Source organism: Mytilus galloprovincialis, chromosome 9, assembly GCF_965363235.1.
Source record: "Mytilus galloprovincialis chromosome 9, xbMytGall1.hap1.1, whole genome shotgun sequence".
Classification (NCBI taxonomy): domain Eukaryota; kingdom Metazoa; phylum Mollusca; class Bivalvia; order Mytilida; family Mytilidae; genus Mytilus; species Mytilus galloprovincialis.
In genome coordinates, this window is record NC_134846.1 from 26,211,283 (window position 1) to 26,230,950 (window position 19,668).

General features: G+C 33.6%; 1 protein-coding gene across 4 annotated transcripts in view; it reads left to right on the forward strand.

The window, feature by feature from the left end:
- Positions 1-19,668, forward strand: part of LOC143044707 (folliculin-interacting protein 1-like) — a 72,743-nt gene that overhangs the window by 31,201 nt on the left and 21,874 nt on the right. For all 4 annotated transcript variants that reach the window (XM_076216790.1, XM_076216793.1, XM_076216791.1 and 1 more), the window contains 2 exons: positions 2,531-2,651; positions 15,173-15,345. In XM_076216790.1, the coding sequence (XP_076072905.1) occupies positions 2,531-2,651; positions 15,173-15,345 (294 nt within the window). The remainder of the gene's footprint in view (positions 1-2,530; positions 2,652-15,172; positions 15,346-19,668) is intronic.

Below are 19,668 nucleotides of genomic sequence, written 5' to 3' on the forward strand. Positions count from 1 at the left end.
CTTTTGCCTCGACCAAATGTTATGAAACTTATACACAATGCTTATTACCACATTTTGTGGTGTCACTTTTACCATTCTAGAGTAATGCCCCTTTACAACATTTAGATTACGAAAAAGTGTTGAAAAGGGAACGAGATTCACAGGAAAATAAGATACTGTGACCTAAAGCATATCTTTACTATAAAACAAACGTAATTTAAACATTATAGTTTCCATTAAATATGTGTGAACATGGAAAATGTTTGCCTCTCCTTGTTCATGATGAACATTTTCCGTAAATTATGACTTGTAAAATATAAAGACTATACCTACAAAGCAAAAAGTAAATTATTGGCTAGTTATCAAACATTCAAACACGGTTTATAAATTATATATAGTCGCCCATCAGCATATAGAGAAAGTAACGATCATCATGTACAAGTTACAACTACCTAATAATCAAGTTACCACTATCATAACAAACAACCTTTTTGGTCTTACAATGATCTCCTGTAAATTTTCAATGGCTATTATTTTGGTAACAAGGTCACATATGATATTAAGAAATCACACATACAACAATACCATACATATCAACCTAGCGGCTGTGTAATTCTTTAAAACAATGCTTGTACACAGAGAAATTACAAAAAGACGATTTCACCTGTTTTTGGCTCCGCCATGTTGAGATCACCATAACTGCAGTTACGGTGATAAGTTTAACACCAGTGACAATGCAAAGTTCACTGAAAAAATTAAAACAATCTTTACCCTTCAGTGCTTAGAAGCACTCCCATGGACAGATTTCCCATTTTTTTGTTATAAAGTGAAACCTGTCCAAACCGAACACCCACGGGACTTTACGTTTTGTTCAGTTTTCACAGGTGTTCGGATTGTAGAGGTAAACAGAAGTCGAAACCAAAATAATTTTGACATTTTCTGGCAAGGATAATAGGTAACACAACAGACGACAGTTTATTTTTGTGTTGATTTAGATGTAAATGTAAAAATAAAAGAAGATGAAGATAGACGTTTTGCTACATTTTTGTTTATAAATCAAACGCCACTCCGTCAATTACGCTCGTCGTTAGGAAATGTCTGACGTGGAGCGATTTTGCTCTTTATAATTATTTTCTCATCTGTTAATTCACTGACCAATTCAGATTCACAGTCACTGTCAAATGACGATTCCGTAGTTGAATCGGGAAAGTCATTGTACACACCAGTTCTCGGACTAAACTGGTCACCCGCTGATTGATACTTCGGCACACGATAACAGTGAAACAACAGCAGGGGTCCAGTTTATTCTCAGACTTTATCGTTGCTAAATAGCTGAAGGAAGTCTTCGGGAGCATTCGAATCAAATATTAAGGGCCCCTGAAGGGAATCCAGCAATCGAAATCCATTGACCTTGTTGTGTTGCACGACTTCTTAATCCAGTGAAAGGCTTTTTAACTATTATTTAATTAAACAGTTTAGCTACAGAATGGCAGATTTGATTTTGTGGCCGTAATAATTTGAGTAAGGTGCATTAAATTGATCTTTCTTGTCATTATCGGTGATGGGGGTAGCTGACCAGTTTAACGTTTCTTTACAAAAAAATCACTTTATACATGGACACAGACAAGCTAATTAGTTTGTAATAACAACTCACAAGTTCATTAAACCTCAAATACCTTCGGGGATACTCTGCCATCCTGTGTTTGTTTAATTAAATCATGCAAATAATTCATAATATATTATTGTTTTTATTGGTATTGATCGATTTTGACAGGTAATTTTTAGATACAAATTTACTAATGAGCCTTCAAAAAGCGTTCGGAATTTGGTGTAGACAGGGTTTGGTTTTTTCAGGTTAGATTAACGTTAATTGATAGGGAAATTTTGTGGGACTTTGAAAATTGTTCGGTTTAAACTGAAATTCGGTTTTATCAGGGTTCGGTTTACCCAGGTTTCACTGTATTTCACATGTTCAGTTGAATAGCATGAAATTTTAACAAATGAGAGTACTCACAAGGCCAAAGGTGCTTGTGCAGCTTCCCATTTTAGGTGTAATACCACCATTGATTTTCCCCTATTTGTCTTTCTTAAATTTTCTGGTTAAAGGACAATTTAGACAATCTAAAAGCAGTGTAAGGGAGGTAATCTAAAAAAGTAAGAAAATTTTTTCAAATATTTTTGTTAGGGGATTAATATTCAACAGAATAGTGAATTGCTCAAAAGCTAAATTCATTAGACGACATTCATTCTGTGTCAGAAACCTATGCTGTGTCAACTAACACAATGTTGTGTCCATACTTGCCCCAACTGTTCAGGATTCGACATCTGCGGTGGTATAAAGCTGTGCCTTGCCGAGCATCTGGTTTATCCTGATTTCAGAGTTCAATGACCATGGAACATTGATATTGTGATTCCAGTTCATTCCAAGGTTAATGATTTTGATCAATGCAGTAAACCATAAAGTTGTAGTCACATAAGCTTGAAACACAGTTAGAATTTATCTTCATGTATATAAATTAATAAGATTTCTTTTTTTTTCTTCTTTTTACAGAATGTTTGAGAACTTTTTCTTTTCCCACATTACCCTGTTGGAATCACATTTAGAAAAGTTAAAGTTAGCCATTGAAAAGGCTCATTATAACAGAGGAAAATTTGTTGACATAGTAACTGAGGTAAGTTTGATGACATAGTAACTGAGATAAGTTTGATGACATAGTAACTGAGGTAAGTTTGATGACATAGTAACTGAAATAAGTTTGTTGACATAGTAACTGAGATAAGTTTGTTGACATAGTAACTGAGATAAGTTTGATGACATAGTAACTGAAATAATTTGTTGACATAGAAACTGAGATAAGTTTGATGACATAGTAACTGAGATAAGTTTGATGATATAGTTACTGAGATAAGTTTGATGACATAGTAACTGAAATAAGTTTGTTGACATAGAAACTGAGATAAGTTTGATGACATAGTAACTGAGATAAGTTTGATGATATAGTAACTGAAATAAGTTTGTTGACATAGAAACTGAGATAAGTTTGATGACATAGTAACTGAAATAAGTTTGTTGACATAGTAACTGAGGTAAGTTTGATGACATAGTAACTGAAATAAGTTTGTTGACATAGTAACTGAGATAAGTTTGTTGACATAGAAACTGAGATAAGTTTGATGACATAGTAACTGAAATAATTTGTTGACATAGAAACAGAGATAAGTTTGATGACATAATAACTGAGATAAGTTTGTTGACATAGTAACTGAACTGAAGTTAGATTGTTGACAGTAGCTGAGATAAGTATGTTGACATAGTAACTGAGCTAAGTTTGTTGACATAGTAACTGAGATAAGTTTGATGACATAGTAACTGAAATAATTTGTTGACATAGTAACTGAGATAAGTTTGTTGACAAAGTAACTGAGATAAGTTTGTTGACAAAGTAACAGAGGTAAGTTTTAATGACATAATAAATTAGGTTAGTGAATTGACATAAGAAGAGGTTGATCATTTTAAAATGTATCAAAAATGTATCAGAAACATTGACAATTGACATATCTAGGGATATACTATTTATAATAAATTTCAGATATCAAACTTCATACTTGGAAACTTTACAACTGATTTATTTGTAGTTGGTTTATTTAAAATGCCCCACTTTGATTTCGTACCATAGTTTTAAAATGTTTGCATCAATTATATATGTCGTACTCTCCTTTAGAGAAATATCTTTGAAGATGCATATATATATATGTTGCACTTACGACATATATAGGAGCTGGCTTTGTGAAGTATATGGAACTGAGTATTTGTAGAACTTTGCCAATGAAACTCATGTGTTGTTTTTAAAGGACCTTACCCAAATAGTACATTTGATATTTTTTTATTATTGTACACCCATGACCAGTCATGCTTTAAATGTCTTTATTTGGCCTGTTAGCTATTTTTGTCATTGATAAGTCTTTGTAAGCAACAAACATCTAACAGATATAGATTTTATTTTGTCTTCAAGCCTTGTTCCACTAGTAGTAGTAGTAGACCACTACTAAACTGTCTTTACTACTTATTAGTACACTTGAAACAATCGAAAACCAGGTTATGAATTGTTATAAAATAAGGCCTTTTGTAAATAGTGGAATTCATTTACTTTTGGAGTGTCAATGGTACTTGATAAATTGCATGCTTATATTATGGGTTATTAAATCTATTCAAAGTTTTGATTTTTCTACCCTATATACCACATTGCCTCATAATCCTATTAAGATAAAAATCACACACCTAATTGAATTTTAAAAGTCAAAATGCAAATAAATATATATGTTCAAAAGAGAGGCAAAAGATACCAAATGGACATTCAGACTCGTAGATTGGAAATAAGCTTATAATGCCATGGCTAAAAAAGACAAACAGACAAACAAATAGTACACAAGACACAACATAGAAAACTAAAGTATAAGCAACAGGAGCCCTACCAAAAACTGGGGGTGATCTCAGATTCTACGAAAGGGGAAGCAGATCCTGCTTTTTTAGGTCATTTTTGTCGAGCCTTCGACTTTAGTCGAAAAAGCGAGACTAAGCGGTCCTACATTCCATCAGCGGCGGTGGCGGCGTCCACAAATATTCACTCTGTGGTTAAAGTTTTTGAAATTTTAATAACTTTCTTAAACTATACTGGAGTTCTACCAAACTTGGACAGAAGCTTGTTTATGATCATAAGATAGTATCCAGAAGTAAATTTTGTAAAAATAAAATTCTATTTTTTCTGTATTTTATTTATAAATGGACTTAGTGTTTCTGTGGGAAACATTACATTCACTCTGTGGTTAAAGTGTTTAAAATTTGAATAACTTTCTTAAACTATCCTGGGTTTGTACCAAACTTGGACAGAAGCTTGTTTATGATCATAAGATAGTATCCAGAAGTAAATTTTGTAAAAATATAAATCCATTTTTTCCGTATTTTACTTTTAAATGGACTTAGATTTTCTGCCAGAAAACAAGACATTCACTCTGCGGTTAAAGTTCTAAAATTTGAATAACTTTCTTAAACTATCCTGGGTTTGTACCAAACTTGGACAGAAGCTTGTTTATGATCAAAAGCTAGTATCTAGAAGGAAATTTGTTCATATTTTGTACCTGTGTATCTGTATTTTACTTATAAATGGACTTCCAGTTAACATTACAAATAGTCTGCAGTTTTTAAAACATTTATTAGATTCATAAACTATCCTGGATTTTTACCAAACTTTGACAGAAGCTTCTTACAATTAAAAGATAGTATCAAGAGGAATATTTTTATTGATTTTTTTCCTCATTTTTGTTGAGCCTGCGATTTACAGCAAATGTAGGCTAGACACTGGGTTCCGCGGAACCCTTACAAATTTTTAGTTACAACAAACAATGCTATAGGTATAGGATTGAGATCTCATAAAACATCTTAAACCCCGCCACATATTTGCCCTTGTCCCAAGTCAGGAGCCTCTGACTTTTATTAGTCTTAGTATGTTTTTATAAACCTGTTTACGGGATGTATTTAATGGTATACCTCTGTCAGTCCGTCAGTCGTCAACATTTTGGTCATTAACTCAATAATGCTGCAACCAATTTGCATAAAACTTGAATATCTATTGATGTGAGCTCCCTTTTTTTATTTAAATTTAAATTTTACATTTACGAGTTGTGGTGTTTTATTTTTAGCTCAACTGGCCCGAAGGGCCAAGTGAGCTTTTCTCACCACTTGGCGTCCGTCGTCCGTCGTCGTCGTCCGTCGTCGTCGTCCGTCGTCGTCGTCGTCGTTAACAATTTACATTTTGAACTTCTTCTAGAGAACCACTGAATGGAATGGAACCAAACATGGCATGAATGTTCCTTATGAGGTGCTGACCAAGTGTTGTTACTTTGTAGCCGATCCATCATCCAAGATGGCCGCCAGCGGGGGACTTAGTTTAACATAGGACCCTATGGGAAATGCATACAAATGACTTCTTTTAGAGAACCACTGAATGGAATGAAACCAAACATGGCATGAATGTTCCTTATGAGGTACTGACCAAGTGTTGTTACTTTGTTGCCGATCCATCATCCAAGATGGCTGCTAGCCGGGGACTTAGTTTAACATAGGACCCTATGGGAAATGCATACAAATGACTTCTTTTAGAGAACCACTGAATGGAATAAAACCAAACATAGCATGAATGTTCCTTATGGGGTGCTGACCAAGTGTTGTTACTTTGTAGCCGATCCATCATCCAAGATGGCCGCCAGCAGGGGACTTAGTTTAACATAGGACCCTATGGGAAATGCATACAAATGACTTCTTTTAGAGAACCACTGAATTGAATGAAACCAAACATGGCATGAATGTTCCTTATGAGGTGCTGACCAAGTGTTGTTACTTTGTTGCCGATCCATCATCCAAGATGGCCGCCAGCGGGGGACTTAGTTTAACATAGGACCCGATGGGAAATGCATACAAATGACTTCCTCTAGAGAACCACTGAATGGAATGAAACCAAACATGGCATGAATGTTCCTTATGAGGTGCTGACCAAGTGTTGTTACTTTGTTGCCGATCCATCATCCAAGATGGACGCCAGCGGGGGACTTAGTTTAACATAGGACCCTATGGGAAATGCATACAAATGACTTCTTTTAGAGAACCACTGAATGGAATAAAACCAAACATAGCATGAATGATCCTTATGGGGTGCTGACCAAGTGTTGTTACTTTGTAGCCGATCCATCATCCAAGATGGCCGCCAGCGGGGGACTTAGTTTAACATAGGACCCTACGGGAAATGCATACAAATGACTTCTTCTAGAGAACCACTAAATGGAATGAAACCAAACATAGCATGAATGTTCCTTATGGAGTGCTGACCAAGTGTTGTTACTTTGTAGCCGATCCATCATCCAAGATGGCCGCCAGCGGGGGACTTAGTTTAACATAGGACCCTATGGGAAATGCATACAAATGACTTCTTCTAGAGAACCACTAAATGGAATGAAACCAAACATAGTATGAATGTTCCTTATGGAGTGCTGACCAAGTGTTGTTACTTTGTAGCCAATCCATCATCCAAGATGGCCGCCAGCGGGGGACTTAGTTTAACATAGGACCCTATGGGAAATGCATACAAATGACTTCTTTTAGAGAACCACTGAATGGAATGAAATCAAACATGGCATGAATGTTCCTATTGTGGTGCTGACCAAGTGTTGTTACTTTGTAGCCGATCCATCATCCAAGATGGCCGCCAGCGGGGGACTTAGTTTAACATAGGACCCTATGGGAAATGCATACAAATGACTTCTTCTAGAGAACCACTAAATGGAATGAAACCAAACATAGTATGAATGTTCCTTATGGAGTGCTGACCAAGTGTTGTTACTTTGTAGCCAATCCATCATCCAAGATGGCCGCCAGCAGGGGACTTAGTTTAACATAGGTCCCTATGGGAAATGCATACAAATGACTTCTTTTAGAGAACCACTGAATGGAATGAAATCAAACATGGCATGAATGTTCCTAATGTGGTGCTGACCAAGTGTTGTTACTTTGTAGCCGATCCATTATCCAAGATGGACGCCAGCGGGGGACTTAGTTTAACATAGGACCCTATGGGAAATGCATACAAATGACTTCTTTTAGAGAACAACTGAATGGAATGAAACCAAACATTGCATGAATGTTCCTTATGCCGTGCTGACCATGTGTTGTTTCTTTGTAGCCCATCCATCATCCAAGATGGCCGCCAGCATGGGACTTAGTTTAACATAGGACCCTATGGGAAATGCATACAAATGACTTCTTTTAGAGAACCACTGAATGGAATGAAATCAAACATGGCATGAATGTTCCTAATGTGGTGCTGACCAAGTGTTGTTACTTTGTAGCCGATCCATTATCCAAGATGGCCGCCAGCAGGGACTTAGTTTAACATAGGACCCTATTAGAAATGCATACAAATGACTTCTTTTAGAGAACCACTGAATGGAATAAAACTAAACATTGCATGAATGTTCCTTATGAGGTGCTGACCAAGTGTTGTTACTTTGTAGCAGATCCATCATCCAAGATGGCCGCCAGCAGGGGACTTAGTTTAACATAGGACCCTATGGGAAATGCATACAAATGACTTCTTTTAGAGAACCACTGAATGGAATAAAACCAAACATGGCATGAATGTTCCTTATGAGGTGCTGACCAAGTGTTGTTACTTTGTAGCCGATCCGCCATCCAAGATGGCCGCCAGTGGGGGACTTTTGAATGAAATTAAACATGTTCCTTTCCTTATCAATGAGGTTGTGTTGTCACTTTTAGCCAAAGTTTATATTTTTTCATATGATTTCAAAAACCCAAGTAGAATCAGGTGAGCGATACAGGCTCTTGAGAGCCTCTAGTTTTTTTAAAGGGGGATTCTCCAGATTTCGGACAATTACTCAAAAATGCTTTCAGCAGTTCTCATGAAACTTATATGAATTGTTTATATTTATTGTTGTGAGCACCCGTTTGATTTTTAGAAATTTTCGATTTTAGGTTTCCGAGTTGTGGGGTTTTTAAAGCAATTGCTTTTATGCCGTCGCGTATGGCCATCTTTGTGACCCAGATCAGAGACTCCGCCCAGATCAAGCCATAGTATTTTGTTAAACAGGCTCCTGGTCAGTCATTCTTTAACACCTATGTATGTTTTCTAATGCAATACATAGCTTGAAACTTTAAAAAAAAGTTAGTGGATTTAAGAAGTTTCAGAATATGTTCTTGTAGATGTATTTTTGTATTTAAAGGGTCAACCGTTTGACTATCAAATAACATAGAAGTCCGAGTGAAAAAAGTACATTTTTATACGACCGCAAATTTTGAAAAAATTTTCGTCGTATATTGCTATCACGTTGGCGTCGGCGTCGTCGTCGTCGTCGTCGTCGTCGTCGTCTGGCGTCCGAATACTTTTAGTTTTCGCACTCTAACTTTAGTAAAAGTGAATAGAAATCTATGAAATTTTAACACAAGGTTTATGACCATAAAAGGAAGGTTGGTATTGATTTTGGGAGTTTTGGTCCCAACATTTTAGGAATAAGGGGCCAAAAAGGGCCCAAATAAGCATTTTCTTGGTTTTCGCACCATAACTTTAGTTTAAGTTAATAGAAATCTATGAAATTTTGACACAAGGTTTATGACCACAAAAGAAAGATTGGGATTGATTTTGGGAGTTTTGGTTTCAACAGTTTAGGAATAAGGGGCCAATAAAGGGCCCAAATAAGCATTTTTCTTGGTTTTTGCACAATAACCTTAGGTTAAGTAAATGGAAATCTATGAAATTTAAACACAATGTTTATGACCACAAAAGGAAGGTTGGTATTGATTTTGGGAGTTTAGGACCCAACAGATTAGGAATTAGGGGCCAAAAAGGGACCCAAATAAGCATTTTTCTTGGTTTTCGCACTATAATGTTAGTATAAGTAAATACAAATCTATGAAATTTAAACACAAGGCTTATGACCATAAAAGGAAGGTTGGTATTGATTTTGGGAGTTTTGGTCCCAACAGTTTAGGAAAAAGGGGCCCAAAGGGTCCAAAATTAAACTTTGTTTGATTTCATCAAAATTGAATAATTGGGGTTCTTTGATATGCCGAATCTAACTGTATATGTAGATTCTCAACTTTTGGTCCCGTTTTCAAATTGGTCTACATTAAGGTCCAAAGGGTCCAAAATTAAACTTAGTTTGATTTTGACAAAAAATGAATCGGTTGGGTTATTTGATATGTTGAATCTAAAAATGTACTTAGATTCTTGATTATTGAAGTTTTTTTGGTCCAGTTTTCAAATTGGTCTACATTAAGGTCCAAAGGGTCCAAAATTAAACTTTGTTTGATTTCATCAAAAATTGAATCCTTGGGGTTCTTTGATATGCCAAATCTAACTGTGTATGTAGATTCTTCATTTTTGGTCCTGTTTTCAAATTTCAAATTCTACATTAAAGTCCAAAGGGTCCAAAATTAAACTAAGTTTGATTTTAACAAAAATTGAATTCTTGGGCCTCTTTGATATGCTGAATCTAAACATGTACTTAGATTTTTGATTATGGGCCCAGTTTTCAAGTTGGTCCAAATCAGGATCTAAAATTATTATATTAAGTATTGTGCAATAGCAAGTCTTTTCAATTGCACAGTATTGTGCAATGGCAAGAAATATCTAATTGCACAATATTGTGAAATAGCAAATTTTTTTTAATTAGAGTTATCTTTCTTTGTCCAGAATAGTAAGCAAGAAATATCCTATTTGTGCAATAGCAAGAATTTTTTTTAATCGGAGTTATCTTTCTTTGTCCAGAATCAACTTAAATCTTTGTTATATACAATATACAATGTATATACACTTTTTACTACCAACTGATAAATTTAAATAATCTTTACCATTCAGTGATAACAAGCAGTTTTTTTACATCTTAATATTTTATGATGTATTTAAATGAGTAGTTATTGTTGCAAACTCCATTAGAAATTTGAATTGATATCAGTTTTGAAAAAGGGAAACGGGGATGTGAAAAAAAAAGGGGGGGGGGTTAAATTTTTCTCATTTCAGATTTCATAAATAAAAAGAAAATTTCTTCAAACATTTTTTTGAGAGGATTAATATTCAACAGCATAGTGATTTGCTCAAAGGCAAAAAAAACCTTTTAAGTTCATTAGACCACATTCATTCTGTGTCAGAAACCTATGCTGTGTCAACTATTTAATTTTAGATTTAAAAAGTTTGAAGAAGAAATCTTTAATTGATTTGTAAAATCTTGGCATTTGTTTTGTGTAAAAAAAAACCATGTAATGTCAAAAATTTGATCACAATCCAAATTCAGAGCTGTATCATGCTTGAATGTTTTGTCCATACTTGCCCCAACTGTTCAGGGTTCGACCTCTGCGGTCGTATAAAGCTGCGCCCTGCGGAGCACCTGGTTATAAATGCGATTCCGTTTTCCGCCGTTCGTACGATGTTTCAACAAAATATGGATTCATTTCAGTTGTTGATTTAGTATTGAAAATTTAACTGAATTATCTCCTAATAAATACGGTTTTTTATGTTTAATTTGTGTTTCTTTAAGAGGTCAGGTGCTCTTGTTCATTCATAAAATTATCGTTCATTCATACATTTATCGTAAAATCAAAATCACTACACAGGTTAGGCAGCAACCATTTGATTTTCTGGGGGGGGCTATGGTTTTTTTTTCTGGACAAATTTTTTTTTTCTTTCAATTTTAGCATTACATATAGTGGCAGCTGAGGGTGAAACAAACAATTTTTTTTTCTCAGAATCAAAAACAAATTATTTTTTTTCTCCAAAAACTGGAAACAAACTTTTTTTTCCAAAAAAAACCATAGCCCCCCCCAGAAAATCAAATGGTTGCTGCCTTAATGCGTAGTGTCAAATTATTACCTGTAATCTAAAAATAGACAAACTTTATTTGCGCAAATAATTTAGCGGAACGAAACCCTTGTTGAAAACACATAACAATAAGTTCGTTTTCCTTTTCTGTCAAAACTCCGTAATATTTATCGATCACCTTACTAATGAAATGGACCCGTCCAAACGTAGTAGATGCCGAGTCGGTCCAGATGAAGAGATATTTACAATTTAGAATTTTCTAGTTTATTAATACATAGATTGAAAAAAAGTACGTCTTTTTAAATATCATGATCTGTATCTGTATCTGTCTAACTTCTGCCAATAAAGGCACACCTCCACTTATTGGGAGTAATAATATGGTTATCCTCCACCAAGAATATATATACACGGATATCTAATTTATATATAAAAAAAATTAAATAATATATATCTGTTCTAAAGTCCTCCACCAATAAAAAAAAAAAAAAAAAAAAAAATATATATATACAACACACTGTATCCACTAGATTAATGTCTCTTTAGTAGGATATAATTACAACACACTGTATCCACTAACTTAAGATTAATGTCTCTTTAGAAGGATATAATTATTTACACTTTAACTTTAAGCAGGGCTAGAAAATATGAAATTAGTAGGTATATTTTAAGATCTAAAAGTATAAAAAAATGGGATTGTGGGCAGTACCAAGATGCGAACATTCTACTTTGCAAGCTTTCTAACAGTTCTAGGTTTAGTTTGAATGTCTAAAAGTTGATATCTTTTAGCATGAAGGTTGTAGCATAAGCATCTACAGAGAGGTTCCAGCAATTGATCAATGTCTGATATAAGATTCCTAGAATTCCATTGTTCTCCACAATAATAATATGGGTTGATGAGAATTGTAAGCAGATCAAATTTAATATTGAGCTTGTATTTTGCAAAAAGCACACTGCACACTTCAATAATTTCACGACTGGGTTTGCATAACAAATGTCAGATGAAACCATTATCCTCGTCTTTTCAGTGAACAAGTCTACTACGTTTGTTGACACTCGACGGTCCACCGTGTTAGCAATTTTATTTCACATGTTTTCGAAATATTGAAGATCATTTTTCGCAATGTTTCCTGAAAATTGATAAATATCAAAGCAACGTAGAGCTGTTTGTTCTTGTTCGTATAATAAAATTGAGAATGGAAATGGGGAATTTGTCAAAGAGACAACAACCCGACCATAGAAAAACATACAACAGCAGAATTAAGGTCACCAACAGGTCTTCAATGCAGCGAAAAATTCCCGCACCCGGAGGCGTCCTTCAGCTGGCCCCTATACAATATATATACTAGTTCAGTGATAATGATTTAATGTCATGTGTGTCTGTGATGACCCCCCTTTTCGGGATTGCATGAGAATTGTAGTTATCTCGTACCCACATGCACTTGTTTCTATCCATAGGAAGGTCGACTATCCATATAAAACTATTTATATGGATAATCGACCTTCCTATGGATAGAAACAAGTGCCTGTGCTCGTACCGCATCAGAAGGACACATATCAACTGAGCAATAATGTTTGGAACTTAGTTTTAAAAATGATGACAAAGTAACATTATGAAAATATTTTTATTAAGCTGAAATATACATTTATTCTTTACATGTTTATGTCTTGTAAGATATTTTATTTCTTTCCCGTTTTTTAACATTTGCGTCTGGAAAGTTGAAATGTTTTAACTTAATCATTTGTGTTAATGGTTAAATATAAATTAATAATGAAAATTGTTAAAATTAAATCAATAAAGGAAATTATTGCCAAGGAAGTTACAAACACTACCAGGGGATAATCCATGATGATTTCTTTTTGAGTTATATGTTTCAGCACATGTATATTTGACCCCAACTTTAGCCTGGTAAACGTGTTGTCTCCTTGTGAAATATAAAACATATTAAAAATGACTTTCTGCTAAAGTCTTTTATTTATATAAAGTTAAAACCTTCTTACTTTTAACTAGACAACACTCATGTCAGGTTTAATTCTTGTATATATGTGGATGAAAAATAAAAGTCCCCAAACATTAACATGGCAGCAATTGCTTTTACAGCCTTTAAGGCTTTGATTTCATTAAGAAAAGAGGATTTTTCAGTTTTTCGGACAATACCTTTAAAGTGCTTTGAGTAGTTTTCATTAAACTTTGGTGCCAGGTTTGTGTCTATAAAGATAACCTCCTTTTAGTTCATGTCAAAATTTGATCTCATCCAAATTCATACAGTATCAAGCTTGAATATTGTGTCCAAACTTGCCTCAACTGTTCCGGGTTTGACCTCTGTGGTTGTATCAGGCTTGGCTCAGCAAAGCTTTTTATAACCATTTTTTTTTTGCATTTTGCCTTATATGAGAAAAGTTATAAAGGATATTAATCTCAAAAATTATAAAGCAAGGCATGATCTACTAACAAGTCAAATTTTGTCAATATTGTTAGTAGATTGTCATTAGATATAAGAAGATGTGGTATGAGTGCCAATGAGACAACTCTCAATCCAAGTGACTCTTTATAGGAATGATTGTCTTTAAATGAGGATATTTTTGTTTACCCTTTTTTTGTGTTCTGAGCAAAAACTAACAGAAGATAGAGACTAATCAGAATGAATGATCAGCAATACAAGATCAACACTACATATTTTTGTCATGAATTCTATTCTCGTCTACAATGTTGGAGTGTCCTATGTTGAATATGCAAATTGACCAAGGTGAGCAACACAGGCTCTGTAGACCCTCTAGTGTCTTTTGTTTGTAGCTGTGTTGAAGACCCTTTGATGGCTTTCAGCTGTTTTCTGCTCTTTTTCGGGTTGTGTCTTTTACAAATTGCCCATTTTCATTCTCAATTTTATACAATATGGTCTAAATACTCATATGGTCTGAACAGTTAATAACCGATGAGTATTCTTATATGGTCATGATCATATTGTCGGGTAAATATATATATAAACAAAAGCAAAATACCTTTTTTAGAGTTCTTTATTATATATATATATATATTATATATGCATACATTGATTAAATAATTTCCATATATGCATGCATTGATTAAATCATTTCCATATATGCATGCATTGATTAAATAATTTCCTTAACATTAAAATTAAATTGAATTAGTCTTTCGTTTCATGTTACTTAAAAGATCTACAGAAAAATTGTTTATACCTTGTAAATTTAACTTTTTTGTTTCCATGGTTACCGCTCTTGGAAACAAGATCCCCAAGAATTTTTTTCCATATATCGAAACTATAATATGTTGCCTCAAAGGAAAGTATAATGCCCTATTCCAACATGGATGCGTAAATTTGCTACACATCCTCAAAAACTGTCTAAATTGGGTATTTTATATACCTGTTGAAGTTTTCCATGTATCCAAGGATCAAATCAGGGTAACATAAAATATTTTATATTTTTAAATTCAATCATTATATCAATTTGTAATGATATTCATATAAATTATAGATATTTTTACCAATATATTGTTATTTAAGTGGATATTAATGCTCAAAGTAGACCTATTTCATAGTTGAAAAAGAGCAATTTTGAAGGTAAAATTAGAATATCCTGTTACCATGGCAACCATGGTCCATATCAACAATATCAATATATTTTTTTCATTTATCCATAAAAGTGTATTAACTGACAAAGTTTGAAGCTTTTCTGAGACTATGCGTACCTATATGTGGCATGGTTGATATTTACAGAGAATCCATGTTAATATGTATAGTGGCAATGGTTTAATAATTAAAGAAAATAATTCAAATGTCTTTCAAATATTTTAGGCATTAGAAATATTCAGAGATGATGTCATAGATCTCTACACTACACCAAGATTATCTGAACCAGTATGGTTAAATATGATGTCACATGCAAGTTATCGTTATCCCTTGTGTGAAAGTTTTATGAAGGATTTCATGTCATTAGTTACAAAGCATGAAAATAAAAATAACAATTTGTAAGTATTATTTTCTTATAACAGTAAATGTATTGTTATATAGTTATGTCATTTACCAGATTTTGAAAGGAAAAATCTGTATTTAATTTTGGGATGTACAGCGGGGATTTTTATACGACTACAAACAAGAAGAAGGTTGAGAATCATTTTGGGTGGTAATTGCCCAATCACTCAGGAATAAGGTGCCAAAAAGGGTCTGAAACAAGCTATATTTCCAGTTTCAGACAATAACTTGTGTAATGATTTCTTTTAAATTGTATCATGTTTTACAAGAAGAACATGTTCTTCAAAATCATTTTTTTTTTTTGGAAAAAAAGGGGTATGAAATGATTAAAATTACTTTTTTTAAAAGAGTGGGGGTGGGGTTAAAGTAAGAAGAGAGATGGTTTCCGGATAATAACTTAAATATAAGTGAATAGAAATCAATAAAATTTTGACACAAGGTTTATAACCACTAATGGAAGGTTGGGATTTATTTTGGGGGTTATGGTCCTAACTGTTTAGGAATTAGGGGCCCAAATAAGCATTTTTCTAGTTTCAAGATGATAACTTCTGTGTAATAGTATGAATCTCTCTGAAATTGTACCATAATGTTCCATGCAAAAAAAGGAAGGTTGGGATAGATTTTGGTGGTAATGACCCTCACTGTTTAGGAATTAGGGGCCAAAAGGGGCCAAAAACAATACTTTTCTCTATTGATTATTTCTTGACTAATTTCAATGGGGTTTTATTCTTGAATTCCTCAGATTCTTTAATATGCTGAATCTAACAGTGTAATAAGTTTTTGGATTTTTGGACCCAATTTTAAATTGGTCCACATTGAGGTCCAAATGGTCCAAAATTAAACTTTGTTTGATTTCATCAAAAATTGAATTCTTCGGGGTTCTTTGATATGCCTAATCTAATCGTGTATTTAGATTTTTAATTTTTGGTCCCGTTTTCATATTAGTCTAAATTACAGTCCAAAGGGTCTAAAATTAAATTTAGTTTGATTTTAACAAAAATTGAAGTCTTGGGGTTCTTTGATATTTAATCTAAACATGTATTTAGATTTTTATACGACCGCAAAATTTTTAATTTTTCGTCGTATATTGCTATCACGTTGGCGTTGTCGTCCTGGGACGTCTTGCCTCTTGCGTCGTCGTCGTCGTCCGAATACTTTTAGTTTTCGCACTCTAACTTTAGTAAAAGTGAATAGAAATCAATGAAATTTTAACACAAGGTTTATGACCACAAAAGGAAGGTTGGGATTGATTTTGGGAGTTTTGGTCCCAACATTTTAGAAATTAGGGGCCAAAAAGGGCCCAAATAAGCATTTTCTTGGTTTTCGCACTATAACTTTAGTTTAAGTGAATAGAAATCTATAAAATTTTGACACAAGGTTTATGACCACAAAAGGAAGGTTGGGATTAATTTTGGGAGGTTTAGTTCCAACAGTTTAGGAATTAAGGGCCAAAAAAGGGCCCAAATAAGCATTATTCTTGGTTTTCGCACAATAACTTTAGTATAAGTAAATAGAAATCAATGAAATTTAAACCCAAGGTTTATGACCACAAAAGGAAGGTTGGGATTGATTTTTGGAGTTGAGGTCACAACAGTTTAGGAATTAGGGGCCAAAAAGGGGCCCAAATAAGCATTATTTTTGGTTTTTGCACCATAACTTTAGTATTGGTAAATAGAAATCTATGAAATTTAAACACAAGGTTTATGACCATAAAAGGAAGGTTGGGTTTGATTTTGGGAGTTTTGGTCCCAACAGTTTAGGAATAAGGGGCCCAAAGGGTCCAAAATTGAACTTTGTGTGATTTCATCAAAAATTGAATAATTGGGGTTCTTTGATATGCTGAATCTAACTATGTATGTAGATTCTTAATTTTTGGTCCCGTTTTCAAATTGGTCTACATTAAGGTCCAAAGGGTCCAAAATTAAACTTAGTTTGATTTTAACAAAAATTGAATCCTTGGGGTTCTTTGATATGCTGAATTTAAAAATGTACTTAGATTTTTAATTATTGGCCTAGTTTTCAAGTTGGTCCAAATGGGGGTCCAAAATTAAACTTTGTTTGATTTCATCAAAAATTGAATAAATGGGTTCTTTGATATGCCAAATCTAACTGTGTATGTAGATTCTTAATTTTTGGTCCAGTTTTCAAATTGGTCTACATTAAGGTCCAAAGGGTCCAAAATTAAACTAAGTTTGATTTTAGTAAAAATTAAATTCTTTGGCTTATTTGATATGCTTTATCTAAATATGTACTTTGATTTTTGATTATGGGCCCAGTTTTCAAGTTGGTCCAAATCAGGATTCCATATCAAGTATTGTGCAATAGCAAGAAATTTTCAATTGCACAGTATTGCACAATAGCAAGAAATATCTTATTGCACAATATTGTGCAATAGCAAGAAATTTTCAATTGGAGTTATCTTTCTTTGTATAGAATAGTAGTTGATAATATATGTTGGAAATTTGCCAGACATGATTATGATGTCATTTTCTATTTTTATTTGCCAATAACTTTATGTAAATAACTTCATTGGAAATTTGCCAATATAAAATGTTGCTGATGAAGCTTTTTTTCCTTATCTTATCTAAAATGTTTTTAGATAATGTATGTTGGACATTTGCCAGACATGACTATGATGTCATTTTTTATTTTTATTTGCCAATAACTTTATGTAAATAACTTCATTGGAAATTTGCCAATATAAAATGTTGCTGATGAAGTTTTTTTTATTATACGACTGCAAAAATTTTAATTTTTTGGTCGTATATTGCTATCACGTTGGCGTCGGCGTCGTCCGAATTCTTTTAGTTTTCGCACTCTAACTTTAGTAAAAGTGAATAGAAATCAATGAAATTTTAACACAAGGTTTATGACCACAAAAGGAAGGTTGGGATTGATTTTGGGAGTTTTGGCCCAACATTTTAGGAATAAGGGGCCAAAAAGGGCCCAAATAAGCATTTTCTTGGTTTTCGCACTATAACTTTAGTTTAAGTGAATAGAAATCTATGAAATTTTGACACAAGGTTTATGACCACAAAAGGACAGTTGGGATTGATTTTGGGAGGTTTGGTTCCAACAGTTTAGGAATTAAGGGCCAAAAAAGGGCCCAAATAAGGGGTCCTACTAAAATGCGCCCGGGAGCGCCCGGGTGAAGAAAAAGCGCCCGGGGAAAAGAAAAAGCGCCTGGAGAAGAAAATATAGCGCCCGGGGAACAGAAAAAGCGCCCGGGGATAATATATTTATATTTTATTGGCATGAGACACCTTTGTTAAGTTATGAAAATTGATTTTTTTTTTTTAGACAAGAAATTTGCCAATTCAGATAATATATAACGTTTGTAATAAAGCACAAAAACAAGTATGAATATTTCAATTTTAACAATAATATATGAATACTATTTAAAAGACTGATAATAATGGATCACAGTTTATGCGGAAGATTTATAACATGTAAGACATCAAAAGACATGTTTTTCAAAAACGATATGTACCGTAGTTAAAACAAGGGGGTAAAAAGCAGAAGTTTGGTTTAAATTTAAGTCTAAGCATTAAAACCCTGATAACCATAGCCATTGAAACAGTTTTAGTTTTATAAAAAGATATAATAAATCTATGTCAGCATGCCGTTGCGAAAATATTAGATTTCAGGCACCGATTATTTTTAGTAACAATATACATTTTGATCGAGGACAATGTCTTTCATGATTCTTCCATATACTCTTAATTATATTTATTTACTTACTTTAATATACAATTTTGAAATCTAAAATGTAAAAGTACAACACTTTAGATGTAGCATAGTACATATCCCCATTTATATTAAGGACAAAACAAGCAATGATTAGTTATTTTTTAAGGAAAAAAATATTGTTATAAAATATTATTATTTTCTCCTCCCGGGCGCTAATTTTCTTCTCCGGGCGCTAATTTCCCTTCTCCGGGCGCTTTTTCTTTTCCCCGGGCCCTTTTTCTTTTCCCGGGCGCTTTTTAGTAGGACCGCAAATAAGCATTTTTCTTGGTTTTTCGCACAATAACTTTAGTAAAAGTAAATAGAAATCAATGAAATTTAAACACAAGGTTTATGACCACAAAAGGAAGGTTGGGATTGATTTTTGGAGTTGAGGTCACAACAGTTTATGAATTAGGGGCCAAAAAGGGGCCAAAATAAGCATTATTTTTGGTTTTTGCACCATAACTTTAGTATAAGTAAATAGAAATCTATGAAATTTAAACACAAGGTTTATGACCATAAAAGGAAGGTTGGGTTTGATTTTGGGAGTTTTGGTCCCAACAGTTTAGGAATAAGGGGCCAAAAGGGTC